The sequence below is a fragment of the Nerophis lumbriciformis genome, linkage group LG12 (genome assembly GCF_033978685.3).
Source record: "Nerophis lumbriciformis linkage group LG12, RoL_Nlum_v2.1, whole genome shotgun sequence".
NCBI lineage: Eukaryota > Metazoa > Chordata > Actinopteri > Syngnathiformes > Syngnathidae > Nerophis > Nerophis lumbriciformis.
The window spans coordinates 6792174-6813368 of NC_084559.2; the positions used below are offsets into that span (position 1 = coordinate 6792174).

The 21195-nt window shown below is 38.1% G+C and overlaps 1 protein-coding gene across 1 annotated transcript in view; it reads right to left on the bottom strand.

Annotated features, from left to right (window-relative positions):
* LOC133595493 (citron Rho-interacting kinase-like) overlaps nucleotides 1–21195 on the bottom strand; it is a 155336-nt gene that overhangs the window by 103785 nt on the left and 30356 nt on the right. Inside the window, exons 4-6 of the mRNA XM_072914262.1 lie at nucleotides 4427–4521; nucleotides 1145–1288; nucleotides 949–1068 (exon numbers count right to left, since the gene is read on the bottom strand). Coding sequence (XP_072770363.1) covers nucleotides 949–1068; nucleotides 1145–1288; nucleotides 4427–4435 — 273 coding nt within the window. The 5' untranslated portion in view covers nucleotides 4436–4521. The remainder of the gene's footprint in view (nucleotides 1–948; nucleotides 1069–1144; nucleotides 1289–4426; nucleotides 4522–21195) is intronic.

Consider the following 21195-nt stretch of genomic DNA (forward strand, 5'->3'; position numbering starts at 1 on the left):
CAAGCAATGGCGGCAGTTTGTTCCCGCAGACGAGCGAGCTAAACCCCCTATCGACCCTAGCTTCCCTGGCCGGCTGACATCAACTCCAAAACTGGACAGATCAGCTTTCAGGAAAAGAGCGCGGATGAGGGTATGTCTACAGAATATATTAATTGATTAAAATTGGGCTGTCTGCACTCTCAAAGTGCATGTTGTTGCCAAATGTATTTCATATGCTGTAAACCTAGTTCATAGTTGTTAGTTTCCTTTAATGCCAAACAAACACATACCAATCGTTGGTTAGAAGGCGATCGCTGAATTCGTCCTCGCTTTCTCCCGTGTCGCTGGCTGTCGTGTCGTTTTCGTCGGTTTCGCTTGCATACGGTTCAAACCGATATGGCTCAATAACTTCAGTTTCTTCTTCAATTTCATTTTCGCTACCTGCCTCCACACTACAACCATCCGTTTCAATACATTCGTAATCTGTTGAATCGCTTAAGCCGCTGAAATCCGAGTCTGAATCCGAGCTAATGTCGCTATAGCTTGCTGTTCTTTCCGCCATGTTTGTTTGTGTCGGCATCACTATGTGACGTCACAGGAAAATGGACGGGTGTTTATAACGATGGTTAAAATCAGGCACTTTGAAGCTTTTTTTAGGGATATTGCGTGATGGGTAAAATTTTGAAAAAAACTTCGAAAAATATAATAAGCCACTGGGAACTGATTTTTTAATGGTTTTAACCATTCTGAAATTGTGATAATGTTCCCCTTTAAAAATGTGAAAAAAGAGCAAGTTTTAAAGTGAGCCAAACCATTATATCTGAAATTGTGATAATGTTCCCCTTTAAACCAATCCAATGTGGGTCATTATGTGATCAACTAAAAACGGGTTGCGAGCCAAATGGTAAGAATCTAAACTTGAAAAAAATTAACAATGTGACAAACCGACGTTGAAAGACGTCCTCGTACCTGCTCTTTGATTTCCTGAAGCTTGTTACTTTGCTCTCGGATGTCGTGGAGGAGCTGCAAAGCTTTGTCATCCTCTTGTGTCACTTCCATACGAGCTTGTTCCAAGCTACGCTTTAGACTCTGCAAAGCAAGACATGGACAAAGTCCATAAATGTAGCTTGCAATTCTTTGTAGCGCCTGCACTGCATCTGCTTACACTGCATTCTGAGATGTAGGTTGCCAGGTCCTGTTCTAGGATCGTCCTTTGACTTTCTGAGGCCTTTAACTCGTTGTCCTTCTGCTGCAGGACTAACTCCAGGTCAGACATCTTTCTTTGTACAAGTGAGATCTCCTGCTCTACCTGAAAATGAGAACACACGGTGTTGAATTGAAAACGTCCCGAGACCTGCATAGCCTGTAGATAAGTCAGAATCACTGGAAAACTCAATGGAAAACCCATGAAGAGTAAAATTGTGTTAGGAACTCCCGTATCTAATAAAACATAATTATATCAACTACCTCTGTGGTGTGATCAGTACAATACGACATAATATTAAACAGTATGTACAGTACCTCACAAAAGTCATATTTTACCTTGAATTGATTTACGTGGACCCCGACTTAAACAAGTTGAAAAACGTATTCGGGTGTTACCATTTAGTGGTCAATTGTACGGAATATGTACTGTACTGTGCAATCTACTAATACAAGTTTCAATCAATCTATCAATCAATTTTTACAAATGGGACAACACTGAAGAAATGACTGTTTGATACAATGTAGAGTATTTTTCGGACTATAAGTCGCAGTTTTTTTCATAGTTTGGGGTGCGACTTATACTCATGAACGACTTATGTGTGAAATTATTAACACATTACCTTAAAATATCAAATAATATTATTTAGCTCATTCGCGTGAGCGACGAAGCAAATGGCAGAATTTGGCAGGGGAGGGTCATGGCAGAAGTGCATTGTGGGTAATAGGATGCTAACTGCTATATAGTACTGCCGTAGCTACTAAAATGGATCACATCAACATTGGCAGTAACTTATAAAAACTGAGAAGGACTGAACAAAACTGGCAACGAAAAGGATAATCATATACTGCAGATCACAAGCTGGACGTAGTGAAATAAGCAGCAGAGAACGGCAATCGAGCAGCAGAAAGAAAGGACGCTAGCGGGGCGCATACCAGAGGTGACACCGGGGAAGAAGATTTCATGGGATTTAGCGATCGGGAGTGACAGATTGTTTGGTAAATGTATAGCATGTTCTATATGTTATAGTTATTTAAATGACTCTTACCATAATATGTTACGTTAACATACCAGGCACGTTCTCAGTTGGTTATTTATGCCTCATATAACGTACACTTATTCAGCCTGTTGTTCACTATTCTTTATTTATTTTAAATTGCCTTTCAAATGTCTATTCTTGGTGTTGGCTTTTATCAAATAAATTTCCCCCAAAAATGCGTCTTATACTCCAGTGCGACTTATATATGTTTTTTTCCTTCTTTATTGTGCATTTTCGGCCGGTGCGACTTATACTTCGGAGCGACTTATACTCCGAAAAAAAACGGTAGTCGGTGTACAGCTTCTGTAAATGTACTGTCCTCTCAACACACAACCATTAATGTCTAAATTGTTACCTTAAAGTCACTCAATATTTTGTGGCTACCATTACAGCAGACCTGGGCAAATTAAGGCCCGGGGGACGCATGCCCAAATACCGTATTTTTCTGACTTTAAGTCGCAGTTTTTTTCATAGTTTGGCCGGGGGTGCGACTTATACTCAGGAGCGACTTATGTGTGAAATTATTAACACCTTACCGTAAAATATAAAATAATATTATTTAGCTCATTCACGTAAGAGACTAGACGTATAAGATTTCATGGGATTTAGCGATTAGGAGTGACAGATTGTTTGGTAAACGTATAGCATGTTCTATATGTTATAGTTATTTGAATGACTCTTACCATAATATGTTACGTTAATATACCAGGCACGTTCTCAGTTGGTTATTTATGCCTCATATAACGTACACTTATTCAGCCTGTTGTTCACTATTCTTTATTTATTTTAAATTGCCTTTCAAATGTCTATTCTTGGTGTTGGCTTTTATCAAATACATTTCCCCAAACAATGCGACTTATACACCAGTGCGACTTATATATGTTTTTTTCCTTCTTTATTATGCATTTTCGGCCGGTGCGGCTTATACTCCGGAGCGACTTATACTCCGAAAAATACGGTTTTTGTTTTAGATATTTAAGATGGAAACTGTAGCTGCCCATGATGTGCAGTGATGTTTTCTAATGACCGTAAGTCTTGAACTATACAAAGTATTTCAATGGTTGGAATCTGCACTTTTGCATGATATACTAGTTACTATGGTAATCTAATTAGTTACTATGGTAATCTAACTAGTTACTATGGTAGTCTAATTAGTTACTATGGTAATCTAATCAGACGAGGCTCCAAGCAGTGTGGGTGGGGAGCGTTTCCACAGAGCGGTCAGCCTGAAATGCGGGTGCTAGGGACAGACACAGAAGGATACTTTTACGACAAAGTTCTAATGCTTAGTGATATATCAGATGTATCAGATTGTAAGTGGGGGGTTTTTTTTACCCTTCGCGTTCATATTTTGCGGTGTTTGTTGCACTTTTTTTGCGTTTCGCTTGATTGTAAAATATGTGGATGGAGAGTGGGTGTGACGTTCATATGTTGTCAATATTCAGTGTTTTATCCTTCATAGTTAATATTGTAAACCCCACATTCTTTATTTTCATGTACATTCTGGGTGTCTCATTCAGTAAAAAAATGTTAAATTCCATTCCATTTTTAAGGTGGTCTGTCATAATGTTTTTAGCATTAAATCAGACATTATTGTGAGGTTTTATATTAGTGTTCCTAAAAATAGATATACCGGCCCCCAGACACATTTTTTTCTCAAGATTTTTCTCCATCTGGCCCCCGAAATAAAATGAGTTTGACACCCCTGTGATAGACAATGTTTCACTGTGGTCAGGTGAACTTTCTGTAGAAGACTGCAGATGACAGTAAAATATATTAAACAGAAATCTTGTCTTATCAGAAAAAAGTGAAAAGTATATTCGAGAAGAATATATGATGAACCTTTTTAAGGAAGGAATTCACGTGTTTTAATGCTGTGTGACTCGACAGCAGTTTTGTCGTTGCTGTTTCATGCTGCTTGGCGATAACGAGGAACCTAACAATACTACATGTAAACAAAAACGGACCTATTATTTAGAGAAACAACCTCTTTGGGTCTCAAATTGTATGTTGTTGAAATTATTATTATTTAGTAATAAGAAGAACACGATTGATCAGGACTTTATGAGTTTGTCGACATACGTGTTTTACTGGAGTATAGCCAAAAAAAAACATTCACTTAAATGTCAATGTGAACAGCAGTAGTAGAGAGAGGGGAGATGTGGATATTTTTCTCTCTTGAAAAAGCTTGTGAGGAATAATACCTGTGACATGTGTCCAGAGATTCACAATTTGGTTTTTAAGAGAGAATCCCAAAAGAGAGGCGCTGTTCGGGACAACTGATGGTTGCAGCACTAATCTGTAGGAGAGAGAAGTGTGACAAATTACCATAACAGAAAAAAAATACATTCATTACATTTAACTGCAATTAGTGAAGCATAAATGTGTCTTGAGCAACCATAACATATGTTCAGATGTGGGTAGTAACGCGCTACATTTACTCCGTTACATCTACTTGAGTAACTTTTGGGATAAATTGTACTTCTAAGAGTAGTTTTAATGCAACATACTTTTACTTTTACTTAAGTATATTTATAGAGAGGGAACGCTACTTTTACTCGGCTACTTTTATCTACATTCAGCTTGCTACTCGCTACTAATTTTTATCCATCTGTTAATGCACGCTTTGTTTGTTTTGGTCTGTCAGACAGACCTTCAAAGTGCCTGCCTTACTGGTGACGTTTCACTTCGTTCCACCAATCAGATGCAGTCACTGGTGACGTTGGACCAATCAAACAGAGCCAGGTGGTCACATGACCTGACTTAAACAAGTTGAAAAACTTATTGGGGTGTTACCATTTAGTGGTCAATTGTACGGAATGTGTACTGTACTGTGCAATCTAATAATAAAAGTTCCAATCAATCAATCAATCAAAAGTGTGAAGGAAAAAAGATACTTTTTTATTTCAACCGGACATCCCGTCAAAAGCCTAAAGACTGACCGCATATGAGGACGTTCCTGTCTTCACAATAAAAGTGCCGCTCCATCGCGCCTGCGCTTTCAAAACAAGAGTCTCCGAAAGCCAAACAAGCTAGCAAGCTAAGGAGTTTGAAGCCAATATATTTATTGTAAAGTGTATAAAAACGAATATGGAAGGTGGACAAATAAGATGCCAAAAACCCACCACTTTCATGTGGTATTAGACAGAAAGAAGGAACTTTTCTTCTCCTCCATTTGAAAACGTGGACGTTATCAGCACTACTGTCTGATTACAATCAATGCAAGTCATCAGAATCAGGTAATACACCAACTTATATTCTTGTCTTCATGAAAGAAAAGAATCTATATGTTAAACATGCATGTATATTCATTAAAACACCTTTAACATGTAAACAAAAACAGCAAAATAAATACATATAAATTATATACTGTATATATCAATGTATATGTATGTATATATATATACACACATATATATATATATATATATATATATATATATATATATATATATATATATATATATATATATATATATATGATATGAGTGTGTATGTTACTCATCAGTTACTCAGTACTTGAGTAGTTTTTTCACAACATACTTTTTACTTTTACTCAAGTAAATATTTGGGTGACTAATCCTTACTTTTACTTGAGTAATAAATCTCTAAAGTAACAGTACTCTTACTTGAGTACAATTTCTGGCTACTCTACCCACCTCTGCATATGTTACATCTGAAGATAGATACAGATCAAAATGAAGAGACCAGATCAGTTTATCTGGTTTTTACTATTTAAAGTTATGTATTTATATAAAAAGCATTAACTTTTGCAGTCTATTTATTTATTAGTGATACAGAGATATCAGGCAAAGCTGAATTGTGAATATTTTAGTTTTTGAAGCATGACTGTGGAGTGTGTTTGTCTTTGACTGTCCATCAGTTAGTTTGCAGACGACTTACAAACTCATGAAGTATGACTAACAATGCCAAAGTGACTCAAGCTGTATTAACACATGCAATAATCTCTGTTTTCAGAGCATCGACGCAACATGGATTCTTCTCTGAGCCGTGTGCAGACTCTCCACAAAATTAGGTAGAAACTGTTTTCAAATTGCTAATTGTCTTCTATTGAATGCTTTACTATGTCAAATTACAATTAGGGAAACCTAAAACTTTTGCACAGCACTCCATGTTCATATTTGAAAAAACACTAAATTTCTTTAGAATAATATTTTACTACCCATCATGCACAACAGGAAAAAAGCTTTTTTACAAAGACACATACAGTACATAATTTGTATGATATTTTTGATAGCTACAGAATATCAACAATAAATGCAGAAATAATCATAATAATAATCATCGGTTTTTTTAAGCATATTCTACAACATTTTTTATTATGAATTAAGCATTTCCAATCATAAAAATGGCTGAATGAACAAAAAACATCGATTAATTAGTTGCTTATTAACATGCAAATTAGTAACATATTGGCTCTTAATTAGTCATTATTAAGTACTTATTAATGCCTTATCCTGCATGGCCTTATTATACAACCAGTAAGCCATTAACTAAGAGTCTTCCCTCAATAACCTCAGAATTATTGCTTATAAGTAACCCTAACCCTTATATGTTCCCCTAGTGTCCAAATAACTCAAAATGAAGTCTTTGTTACTTTAATTAGCAACTAATTAATGGTGAATATGTTCCCCATACTAAAGTGTTACCAAAATATCAATACCGCTAAATAAGACCAAACCAATCAGATTACAATGTTCAGTATTGTGGCCACTGATTGGCTGAGCCTCAAGTAGCATTACTATATTGGATTAAAAGACTGTAAAGGTGACTAAAGGGTGTTGTGTATTTGGAAGTTAGTAAACAGCAATGAAAATATTGAATGATTTCTATGGAAAATACATTACCATCAATTAACCGCGATAAACAGGGGATTATAGTATTTGATTCCCAACCAGCCAGCAATAATTGTTACACTCAGAGACACAAGTCAGTTATGTGCTTTAAGAAAAGTACTCTTAACCTTAGTTTGTGTAAAAAAAGACCAAAGAGCGTATTTCAGGGAAAGGATTTTAGACCTGTACAAGACTGGGCTACAAGACCATTAGCGAGAAACTTGGTGAGAAAGAGCAATACGCGCTATTAGCCCAATAATACAAAAATGGAAGAAACACAAGCAAACAGGTCTATCACCCCCACCCTGGCGTTCCATGCAACATTTCACTCCACAGGCTAAGAAGAAAAGAGTATTTACCAATGAATGCCTGAATGATTCATACAAAGTTTTGGATAATGTTATGTGGTCAGATGAAGTTAAGCTCTTTAGCATCAATTTAACTTGTTGTTTGGAGGCAGATACATGCTAAATAAACGCCCAACAACAACCAGGGAGGTGCAAACATTCAGCTTCGACGCTCTTTCTGAGCTCAGGGTACAGAAAGACCTGACTGAATTCAGACTCTTAGATAAAAACCTGCTGGTGTATCAGATGGCACACTTGCACACCAATTTTGGCTATGCCCTGAGATTAAACAATTCTGGAGTTCGATTTTCAGATGGTATTCTCATGTACTAAAAGTAAACCTGGATCCTGACCCTGAAACTGCTTTGCTTGGCATTTCTAACACCTTAGGCAAGATGGGTCGGAATGTTAGCACAGTGGTGGCCTTTGGTATGGTCGTAGCAAAGAGATGCATTTTGAGAGTGTGGAAATCTGACTCACCACACCTAAGTCTGAAGCCTGGTTGAGGAAGCTAGTGGGAATCCTCCATATTGAAAAACTGAGATATCAATCAATCAATGTTTATTTATATAGCCCTAAATCACAAGTGTCTCAAAGGGCTGCATAAGCCACAACGACATCCTCGGTACAAAGCCCACATAAGGGCAAGGAAAAACTCACCCCAGTGGGACGTCGATGTGAATGACTATGAGAAACTTTGGAGAGGACCACATATGTGGGTAACCCCCCCCCCCTCTAGGGGAGACCGAATGCAATGGATGTCGAGTGGGTCTGACATAATATTGTGAGAGTCCAGTCCATAGTGGATCCAACATAATAGTGAGAGTCCAGTCCATAGTGGATCTAACATAATAGTAAGAGTCCAGTCCATAGTGGGGCCAGCAGGACACCATCCCGAGCGGACACAGGTCAGCAGCGCAGAGATGTTCCCAGCCGATGCACAGGCGAGCGGTCCACCCCGGGTCCCGACTCTGGACATGATATGAGATTTCTGGTAACTTAAATACATTTTGTGATGTGTGGAGACCTATTATGGAATACCTGAAACTGTAGTCAGGAATCCTAACCCCCCTAAGAAGTAGGGATGTCCGATAATATCGGACTGCCGATATTATCGGCCGATAAATGCTTTAAAATGTAATATCGTAAATTATCGGTATCGGTTTCAAAATGATCAGTATCGGTTTCAGAAAGTGAAATGTATGACTTTTTAAAACGCCGCTGTATACACGGACGTAGGGAGAAGTACAGAGCGCCAATAAACCTTGAAGGCACTGCCTTTGCGTGCCGGCCCAGTCACATAATATCTACAGCGTTTGACACACTCATAAGTGAATGCAAGGCATACTCGATCAACAGACATACAGGTCACACTGAGGGTGTTCGTATAAACAACTTTAACACTGTTACAAATATGCGCCACACTGTGAACCCACACCAAACAAGAATGACAAACACATTTCGGGAGAACATCCGCACCGTAACACAACATAAACACAACAGAACAAATACTCAGAACCCCTTGCAGCACTAACTCTTCCAGGACGCTACAATATACACCCCCCGCTACCCCCTAACCCCCCACCTCAACCCTGCCCACCTCAACCTCCTAATGCTCTCTCAGGGAGAGCATGTCCCAAATTCCAAGCTGCTGTTTTGAGGCATATTAAAAAAAATAATAATGCACTTTGTGACTTCAATAATAAATGTGGCAGTGCCATGTTGGCACTTTTTTCTATAACTTGAGTTGAAGTTGTTCTCTTATTTTGGAAAACCTTGTTACATTGTTTAATGCATCCAGCGGGGTATCACAACAAAATTAAGCATAATAATGTGTTAATTCCACAACTGTATATATTGGTATCGGTTGATATCGGTATCGGTAATTAAGAGTTGGACAATATCGGGATATTGGATATCGGCAAAAAAGCCATTATCGGACATCTCTACTAAGAAGTATATGTTTTGGCATACTTGATGTGATTGATGAAAGTGGACATTCAACTGATGTGTTAAGCCTCTTTGTATGTATCTTGTTTTTACACGTTATAATCTGAGTAAAAAACTTTTTCATTCATTATTTTTATTTTCATATTTTATTGTTTTACTTTATTATATGTGTATATTTTTGTATTAAGAAAACTGACAATAAAACTACTTTGGAAAAAAAAAAACTGCTGGTGTCAGCCAGAACACTAAAGATGGTTCATCAAAGCATGACAATGACCTAAAACAGGGGTGCTCATTACGTCGATCGCGAGCTACCGGTCGATCTCGGAGGGTGTGTCAGTCGATCACCAGCCAGGCATTCAAAAAATAGTCCTAAAAATGAGCGATCATAAATCTTCACTATGACGTCACTTTCGTCACTTGATTGACATTCACGGCACCCGAGGGTCTTCTGAGATGACGCTGGCTGCTGCCAGCTCATTAAAATTACCGACTGGAAGGCGAGAAACACTTTATTTTAACAGACTCTGGCGCTGTACCTGTTGTCAAAACTCCAAAGACCGACTGCACAGTTGCACAATAAAAGCTCTGCTTCATCCTGCCTGCGCTAACAAAATAAGAGTCTCAGAAAGCTGGCGTGCACAAGCTAGCAAGCTACGGAGTTTGCCGACAATGTATTTCTTGTAAAGTGTATACAAAGGAGTATGGAAGCTGGACAAATAAGATGCCAAAAACCAACCACTTTCATGTGGTATTGGACAGAAAGGAGGACTTTTTTTCTCCTCCATTCGAAAATGCAGACGTTATCAGCACTACTGTCTGATTACAATCAATGCAAGTCATCAGAATCAGGTAATAGACCAACTTATATTCTTGTCTTCATGAAAGAAAGGAATCTATGTGTTAAACATGCTTTTATTATCATGAAACACCTTTAACTTGTTAACAATATTAACTATATGTGTTAAACATGCTTGCATTATCTTTAAACACCTTTAACTTGTTAACAATATTAACTATGTGTTAAACATGCTTGCATTATCTTTAAACACCTTTAACTTGTTAACAATATTAACTATATGTGTTAAACATGCTTGTATTATCTTTAAACACCTTTAACTTGTTAACAATATTAACTATATGTATCAAACATACTTGTATTATCATTAAACACCTTTAATTTTTTAACAATATTAACTATATGTGTTAAACATGCTTGCATTATCATTAAACACCTTTAATTTGTTAACAAAAACATATATTTCATAAATAAGTAAATATAAATTATATATATGAATGAGGTAGATCCCCACAACTTGATCAATTGAAAAGTAGCTCGCCTGCAGAAAAAGTGTGAGCACCCCTGACCTAAAACATATATCCAAAGATGCAACAGAGGCGTGGCTCAAGAAGAAGAAATAAGATCTTGGCGTGGCCTAGCCAGGCTCTGGACCTGAATCCTATTGAAAATCTGTGGAGGGAGTGGAAACTTGGAGTTGCCAAGCAACAGCCTACAGAACTTGGAGAGTGTCTTTAAAAAGGAGTGGACCAAAATGCATCCGAAGATACTGTAGATGCAACCTATTGAGAATGACATCACATTTGACTTATTTTACTCAATGACATACAAATACATTTAGAACCTTAATTATTTTTTCTATATTTTATTTAATATCGTCGTCTTCTGTTAACGTAAAACTAACCAAAAACTCGGGGCTTTTGATGCCTCAGTACGGGGTAAAGCGTACCAAATATGATTCCCCCCATTCGAGTTGCAGCAGTTGGAAAGTGCGCTGCAGGAAATCCTTATTGAGCTGACGAAACAAAACACAAGCGCCTTGTGCTCAGAAAAGCTCAGAGAAGCTATAAATAACTCGCTCATGTTCACATAACAGTGTTTTTCACCACCGCTGGATATTTTTAGTAGGATGCGTGATAAGGAGGAAGGCGGAGGAATGATGGATGGAATATTAAAAGCAAAGGCTCTCCTACCCACTTACAGTATCTTGCTCATATTGGAGTAGAGGATTGATACTGTACAGTATCATGCTCATATTGGAGTAGAGGATTGATACTGTACAGTATCATGCTCATATTGGAGTAGAGGATTGATACTGTACAGTATCATGCTCATATTGGAGTAGAGGATTGATACTGTACCTTACTTATCATGCTCATATTGAAGTAGAGGATTAATACTGTACAGTATCAAGCTCATATTGGAGTAGAGGGTTGATACTGTACAGTATCATGCTCATATTGGAGTAGAGGGTTGATACTGTACAGTATCATGCTCATATTGGAGTAGAGGATTGATACTGTACAGTATCATGCTCATATTGGAGTAGAGCAGGGGTCGGCAACCCAAAATGTTGAAAGAGCCATATTGGACCAAAAATACAAAAACAAATCTGTCTGGAGCCGCAAAAAATTAAAAGCCATATTACATACAGATAGTGTGTCATAAGATATAAATTGAATTAAGAGGACTTAAAGGAAACTAAATGACCTCAAATATAGCTACAAATGAGGCATAATGATGCAATATGTACATATAGCTAGCCTAAATAGCATGTTAGCATCGATTAGCTTGCAGTCATGCAGTGACCAAATATGTCTGATTAGCACTCCACACAAGTCAATAACATCAACAAAACTCACCTTTCATGCACAACGTTAAAAGTTTGGTGGACAAAATGAGACAGAAAAAGAAGTGGCATAAAACACGTCCTAGAAAGTCGGAGAAAGTTATACATGTAAACAAACTACGGTGAGTTCAAGGACCGCCAAAATGAGTAGGACAAAACGGCACTCGCCAAATACTCGAATCAGTGAAGCATGTTTAATATAAACAGTGTGCTTTGTAACAATTAGGGATGCGTGTGTCATGTTTGTCCTCCTACAGAAACCATATTAAAACAAAAAATAGATTTTTTTACCCACTTACAGTATCTTGCTCATATTGGAGTAGAGGTTTGATACTGTACAGTATCATGCTCATATTGGAGTAGAGCAGGGGTCGGCAACCCAAAATGTTGAAAGAGCCATATTGGACCAAAAATACAAAAACAAATCTGTCTGGAGCCGCAAAAAATTAAAAGCCATATTACATACAGATAGTGTGTCATGGAATTAAGAGGACTTAAAGGAAACTAAATGAGCTCAAATATAGCTACAAATGAGGCATAATGATGCAATATGTACATATAGCTAGCCTAAATAGCATGTTAGCATCGATTAGCTTGCAGTCATGCAGTGACCAAATATGTCTGATTAGCACTCCACACAAGTCAATAACATCAACAAAACTCACCTTTCATGCACAACTTTAAAAGTTTGGTGGACAAAATGAGGCAGAAAAAGAAGTGGCCTAAAACACGTCCTAGAAAGTCGGAGAAAGTTATACATGTAAACAAACTACGGTGAGTTCAAGGACCGCCAAAATGAGTAGGACAAAACGGCGCTCGCCAAATACTTGAATCAATGAAGCATGTTTAATATAAACAGTGTGCTTTGTAACAATTAGGGATGCATGTGTCATGTTTGTCCTCCTACAGAAACCATATTAAAACAAAAAATTTATTTTTTTCCATTTTTCATACATTTTTTAAAAAGCTCCAGAGAGCCACTAGGACGGCGCTAAAGAGCCGCATGCGGCTCTAGAGCCGCGGGTTGCCGCCCTCTGGAGTAGAGGATTGATCCTGTACAGTATCATGCTCATATTGGAGTAGAGGATTAATACTGTACTGTATCGTGCTCATATTGGAGTAGAGGACTGATACTGTACAGTATGTGTTCAATTGCTGGCTGCTACACTTTGTTTTTGACTGTGTTCTTTTCGTGCATGTGTTCCGTCTTTGCTGGCCTTCTGCGATCAGCGGGACATAACCGACACGTGGTCCGCAAGATCTCAGGCAGTAGCATCTGTGTCAAAGCTACACACTTTGCAGCTAAAGAATACACCACAAGATACTCATGAATAATGTGAAGTAACCTTCTAAAGCTGCCAGGGCCTCGTTATATAAATGTGGATTCTTTTTTTGTAGTTTTACAGTAAGTGGTGGAAGAGGTCCGGTGTAGCATATTTTTAACTCGACAAAAGGCTTTTTTTTTTTATTGCAGATGACTATTATTGATGGCGTTGTTCTTTCTACTAGCGCTCAAACATTCAAATACTAACAAAGGGTAGTATCAGTATCGGATCGACACTAGCATGCGGTGGCGGTTTTAGATATGAGCAACAGGGGCAATTTCTCTCGGGGGCGACACATAGATAAGGGGGGAAAATATTGATATTATGCTAATGCAGAACTGGGCATTCTACGGCCCTTTATGTGTCCCTGTCCGGCCCGCGTGAGGCTAATCATAAATTACAAAATACATTTTAAAAAGTATCTATGTCGAGTGTGCAATACAACGGTGCTGCTTTTGTTTTGAAAAGCGTTATTTGTATTACTTCCGTGTGGACTATACTCGTGCACGATTGTGAGTGAATGTGAACAGCGGCAATCACAAATTACAAAATACATTTTAAAAAAACATCTATGTCGTGCGTGCAATACAACTGTGCTGCTTTTATTTTGAAAAGTGTTATTTATGGGCGTATGTCCGTGTGTAACCTGTGAGTGAAGGTGCACAGCGACAAGTGATGCACGGTTACCCCCGAGACGCTAAAAAGAGAAAAGTTGATGACGAATGCCGTGTTTTCAATAAGACATGGAATGCCAAGTATTTCTTTACAGAAATTAAAGGTAAAGCCGTGTGCTTAATTTGTGGTACACAGGTTGCTGTGTTTAAAGAATATAATTTCAATCGCCACTACACGACAAAGCACGAGGAAAAATACCGGAATCTGTCTGATGAAGCGAGCGCAAGGGAGGCTGATGCGTTGATGGTAAAACTGCAAACCCAACAAGGACTTTTTGCCAAATTTCACACCCCCAGAGATGCAGCTGTCAGGACAAGTTTCGTTATTTCTAACAAAATCGCCAGAAAAAGTAAGGCGTTTTCTGACGGAGAGTTTATTAAGGAGTTCTTATTGGACTCTGTTGCGCTGATATGTCCGGAGAAGAGGGGCGCATTTGAGAACGTGTCACTCTCCCGACGCACTGTAACGAGGCGGGTTGAGACCATCGCTGGAAGAACAGAACGGTCGACTTTGACTGTTTTTCGCTGGCTTTGGATGAGAGCTGTAGATCGGCAATCAATGCAAGTCATCAGAATCAGGTTGTTAGAATAATTGTTTCTAAATTATCACAAAAACTTTGTGTTACATTGAGGGTCTGGTGAGAAGACAAAAACGGTCTTTCAAACCTACCAAGAGTAAGGCTCGTAAAACTCCAGTGTAGGGGGAAAGCAAGATGAAGGTGTTTCTGTTTTCTCTCATGTATGGTAATCAACAGAAAGATATTGTTCTAACCCAAGGACTTCAAAGCTGAGAGATGGCAGGATCTGCCCAATTTCCAGACGAACTCTTTTTTAACTATTTTATGGACCTCTTTTTTATGTATTTTTACGAACTCTTTTTGAATTATTTTACGGAGCTCTTTTTGAACTATTTTACAAACTCTTTTTGAACTGACCTTTTCTGTGAATTGTTTACGACCTTTTCTGTGAACTTTTTGCGACCTTTGTCCTTTGGAAACAGCGGTGGCCATGTGGCCGGGGAGGGTCCAAAATAAAAGAAGGAGGCGTGCAATCTTTTGGCAGAGCGTGCTGAGATACTGTACAAGGGTACAGTGTTCAGACGACTCTCCTCAATATTGAGTCCAAATTGAATTCTGTCTGTTTAATTTCTTGCCTCTTTAGGGACGGCGTGGCGCAGTGGAAGAATGGCCGTTCGCGACCCGAGGGTCCCTGGTTCAATCCCCACCTAGTACCAACCTCGTCATGTCCGTTGTGTCCTGAGCAAGACACTTCACCCTTGCTCCTGATGGGTGCTGGTTAGCGCCTTGCATGGCAGCTCCCTCCATCAGTGTGTGAATGTGTGTGTGAATGGGTAAATGTGGAAGTAGTGTCAAAGCGCTTTGAGTACCTTGAAGGTAGAAAAGCGCTATACAAGTACAACCCATTTATCATTTATTTATTTATCTTGTCTTGTTTAATAAATGTCATCAGTGTTTGAACCCGACACATGTCATACACCAACTTATATTCTTGTCTTCATGAAATAAAGGCATCTGTATGTGTTGAACATGCTTGTATTACCATTAAACACCTTTAACAAAAACCTCTTTTTCATAAATAAATATAAATTATATATAAGAATGAGTTAGATCCCCTCCACTTGGTCAATTGAAAAGTAGCTCGCTTGCAGAAAAAGTGTGGCCACCACTGGTTTAAACCTTCTTAAGGGTGTGAAACACTTCAGCACACAGTTGTACTCTCGAAATATCAGCGTTAATAATTTATCTCAGTGCATTTAAGTGGATAAAATCATTCCTTAGTGACCGTGTGCAACATGTAAAGATTAATAACAAGCTGCCAAAAATTAAAGCCAGTAATAACGGTGTCCCACTGGGCTCTGTTCTGGAGCCTCATACAACATAGTACATATTTAACAGTACCATATTTTTCGGAGTATAAGTCGCACCGGCCGAAAATGCCTAATAAAGAAGGAAAAAACATATATAAGTCGCACTGGAGTATAAGTCACATTTTTGGGGGAAATTTATTTGATAAAACCAAACACCAAGAATAGACATTTAAAAGGCAATTTAAAATAAATAAAGAATAGTGAACAACAGGCTGAATAAGTGTACGTTATATGAGGCATAAATAACCAACTGAGAACGTGCCTGGTATGTTAACGTAACATATTATGGTAAGAGTCATTCAAATAACTATAACATATAGAACATGCTATACGTTTACCAAACAATCTGTCACTCCTAATCGCTAAATCCCATGAAATCTTATACGTCTAGTCTCTTACGTGAATGAGCTAAATAATATTATTAGTTTTTTTAACAGTAATGTGTTAATAATTTCACACATAAGTCGCTCCCGAGTATAAGTCGCACCCTGGCCAAACTATGAAAAAAACTGCGATTTATAGTACGAAAAATACGGTATTTCAAAAACAAGGTTGTTGGGGGGGAAATCATTTAGTTTGTTTCTGATAACAATTAAGAAATTAAATGCAAAATCATTCAATTAAAAACAAAATCGGTATCAGTATAGATGTGGTCAATATATAACTTGGTGTCAAATCAAACAGTACGTCCAACCCTACTTCCAGCTCACTCTCTCAGTCAAGCACTGAATTTTCCAAAATATCCTGGTAAGCTAAATAGAGAATATTCTGCAAGAAATTCAAAAGGTACTCTTCTAAATACCACAGTGCAGTTGTACCTCGAACACATCACGCTTCAGAGATTGCTTCACCATATCCTGGAATTAGCATATTTTGTGTAGTTTTGGCCTAAATGAAGCATTCTCAAGCTGAAAATGGCTAAAGGGACTAAACATATCAATGCTACAGTAATATTGGCCACTCCATGAGACCAAACCAATCAGAGCGTGCTTTTCAATATCATGGCCACTGATTGGCTCAGCCTCAAGCTACATTACTTTGTTGGATTAAATGAGTGTAAATCTAACTAAAGAGTGCAATTTAATATCTCGAGGGCTTTCTTAATATAAAAAATATTTAGAAAGTTGTAAAAATGATGGAAAGTGTCACTTTCATAGCAACTGATGCTGTGGAATTGCCACAAAACACATTTTAAGATATTCAATACTCTACTCTAGGGTAAACTGGGTAACACATGGCACACAGACAAAGCTTAACCTACGGTTACTATAACAATCTACAAGGTTAATATAGGTTGCTTCTCTTTCTTCCCCTCCATTTTTCTGCATTCTTTTGTATCTCTAGTTATTGTTACGTATTTGTATTGTTGCATTTGAACAACTGTATTGTTGATAATAGAGGTCAATTATTGGTATTGTTCATTATCAATAGCGCTATTTCTATTGGTATTTGTATTTCTGTAGTGTAATAATGCTCATTGTCATTTCTGTATTATTTATCTCACCAACTGCTTCTTTGCTATCACTTTTACCATCATATTTGTACTTATCATATTTGCTGATGTTGCTCTATTGTTGTATTTATTGTTGTGTTTGCTGTTGTTTGTCTCTCTGTCTTATCCCCCTCTTGTCCCTACAATTCCCCCTCTGTCTTCCTTTTTTTCTCTTCCTATCCCCTCCTGCTCCGTCCCGGCTGCACCAAATGATAATATAAATACATTTAATAAAGTCAAATACAAATAAGGCAACAAGAGAAGTATCCTACACTTCTCTTTTGTAAAGTAAATCTGAACAGCCGATATGGGCGTCTACATCAACTACTGTATATGATTTGCCTGAGAAGCTGGACAGGACAAAAAATTAAAAATACTCTACTGCCGCCTGGCAGCTAAAGCAGATAGTGCACGGCCCAATTTGTCACGTTTCATGTGTCACGTAAACTGCGACAAATGGGGCCATATTAATCACATTCCTACTTTAATTCGCAGAAATTCTAGGTTAGGCAACCAATTAAAAAGGATAAACAAGAGTTTACTGTATATCCAATAGCAGTGTAACTAATTACTACGCAATTGCTGTTACAATCTTTGATAACATCTTAGATTGTTTGGCACTTCGAATACAAAAACATCTAATCACATTTCTTCCTAAAAACGACTGATGAAGGAGACCAATTGCTTGTTTACTTTTGCGCGGCATTATGTAATGTATGCTGCAGTGCATGGGATGTTGCTCCGACATAAATGATTTATTAATAGGATTGCGCACACAAAAGCACAGAAAAGTACACCATAGCCTCAGCGGAGAGCAGATCTTTTTGGTGGATTGAATAATGTGTGAGTGGTGTGAGTCAGAGACGAGGAGGAGCAGAAGAGAAGAAGACAAAGGCTTTGCATTCCTGAGTTTTGCTGGATCGACTGCAAAGGTAAAAGTCACAATGTACTTGGAAATAGTGCAGTACAGGAAGTATAAGTATCACATTCTAGTATAATAACATTATTATTTTTCACTTTTTGACAATTTAGCAAGCATCTGTATTTGTGATGTTTTTTTGGTCTAATTGTTACATTATTTTAATGTTATATTTATATATTGTAAGGGAATTACAGTGGGATAGTTACTTTTTGTTGATATTTTTACATTGTTGTATTTATATATTTTTTTAAATCCCCTGTGTTTTATTCTGATAATTCATGATTAAATGCAAAATTACAAAATCAGTCAATGATCTTAACACAACACAGGGGTGTTAATAGCCTGCATAGATCCACATATACATGTACTGATTGACAAGCCACAAAAACACTTCATGGTGCAATCAGTAAATTTTTCGTGGCTGGGGGGGCCTTCAGATTTGTCGTCATGGATAATTCCTAGGGATGTCCCGATCCAGGTTTTTGCACTTCTGATCCGATACCGATATTGTTTTTGCATTTCCGATCCGATACCGATACTGACCGATAGCGATACTGACCGATACTGGCCTATCCGAGCATGTATTAAAGTTTAAAGTTATTTAGCCTATTTAGTTGTCAGAATCATGTTGAAAAGGGTTTTAGTACTCTTGATAACAACTAGCCAGCTGAATTAGGGGAGTTTGAATAATACACAATGGTTGGTAACAAGAAACTGACCTGTTTATTCAAGGATAAACACAAAATAGACAAAATTATACATGACAAACAGAAATGGCATCATTGAACTAGGGCTGGGCGATATGGCCTTTTTTTAATATTGCGATATTTTAAGGCCATATTGCGATACACAATATATATCTCGATATTTTGCCTTAGCCTTGAATGAACACTTGATGCATATAATCACAGCAGTATGATGATTCTATGTGTTTTGATTGATTGACTGAGACTTTTATTAGTAGGTTGCACAGTGAAGTACATATTCCGTACAATTGACCACTAAATGGTAACACCCCAATAAGTTTTTCAACTTGTTTAAGTCGGGGTCCACTTAAATTGATTCATGATACAGATATATACTATCAGATATATACTATCATCATAATACAGTCATCACACAAGATAATCACATTGAATTATTTACATTATTTATAATCCAGGGTGTGGAGGGGGGCGCCGGATGTAAGTGTCAAAAAGACAGCCAAAAGAGTTTGATATGAGAATAAATCTAAAGTTAAAATATAGGGTAGAAATGCACCAATTTGCAGGAAAAGTAGTCTTGATTTTCAAAATTTTCTTTCAAGGCTTGCATGTCTACATTAAAACATTCTTCTTCATACTGCATTAATATATGCTACTTTTAAACTTTCATGCAGAGAAGGAAATCACAACTAAAAAAATCACTAATTTTTTCATACGCTGTTGTGGAAATTTTTGCCTCGGCATTTTGATGGTGTGGGCGTGTGGCACTGAATGGAGATAAGCGTCTCGACAGACGTCACAATATTTGAACAATGATGACGAAAACTGTTTTCTCTGTCGTGTCCGTGTGTCGAAAATTGTTATGCGCTTATTTTTTTATTTGATTTTGTGCGTGGCATAGATTTGCTATGCGCAGAGGACGCTTAAACAGTGCACAATTGCACAGGCGAGCACCTTAGAGGGAGCGTTGCTCGCACGGCTGCGCTAGCATCACAGCTAACGTTAGCCATGCTGCTACCTCTCTGCTGGGAGAGGGCGTATACGTATGTGACGTATGTCGTGACAGTATGTGACGTGTGTAAGAAGGTGCGCTTGCTGTCTGTGAGAGGGAGACACAGGAAAGAGTGAGAAGAGCCTGTCGTGTAATGCCAGCAGCTAAAAGCAACTGCGTGAGAATCCACAGACCTGTGGATGTGTTGAAGGTGTGCTGGAAAATGCGGAACGGAAATTAGGGAGCAGCAGAAAAGTGGAATGTATTATTTAAATCGGCACGTTGGAAAACACGGACCAGAGTTTTTTTTTAAACTGGATCTGGATCAGCATTTTCCCATGCCTTGCCGATACGCAATTTTTGGCAAATATCGGCAGCCGATCCGATCCAAATATCGGATCGGGAAATTCCTAATAATTACGCATGGGGCCAATGTCTAAAACCACCACTGACTGGCCTTGTATTACTTGGTATCAAATCAAAAACTAAATGTGCAGTATCCCCGACCGCTAGCCTGGATATTCATGAAAAAATAGCTTCATGGTTATGGTATTTGTGTCAAACTCCGGGCTATGTTTTCTCAATTGTTTAGCACTTCAACCCTGGGCTAAAAGGGAAGCTGCACTTTTTGGGGGAATTTTGCCTATTGTTCACAATGTTTATAAAAAGACATGAGGATGGATGTATAATGCATTCTAACTCATAAATAAAAGTCGGCTTACAGCGGAGCCAACGGGAGGGTCCATAATTACGCCCATAAAACCCAATAAAAAACATCCAAAAACCGCCAACAATACTCCATTTACATTTTGTGACTTGAATATTAGTGATATTGTTATTATAAGCGCTAACGCAAACACACTATTTATAGCGGTGCTGTGATCGCGAGCTTCCGTGCCTATTTGGACATAATGGAGTAGTAAGCTGCTTCCTGGTTTTCTTGCTCGTCAAACTTTATTCTAGACTAGATCATAAATCAGAACTGGGCATTCTGCGGCCCTTTGTGCGTCCCTGTACGGCCCGCGTGAGGCCAATCATAAATTACAAAATACATTTAAAAAGTATCTATGTCGAGTGTGCAATACAACGGTGCTGCTTTTGTTTTGAAAAGCGTTATTTGTATTACTTCCGTGTGGACGTATGCGCGTGTGTGATTGTGAGTGAATGTGAACAGCG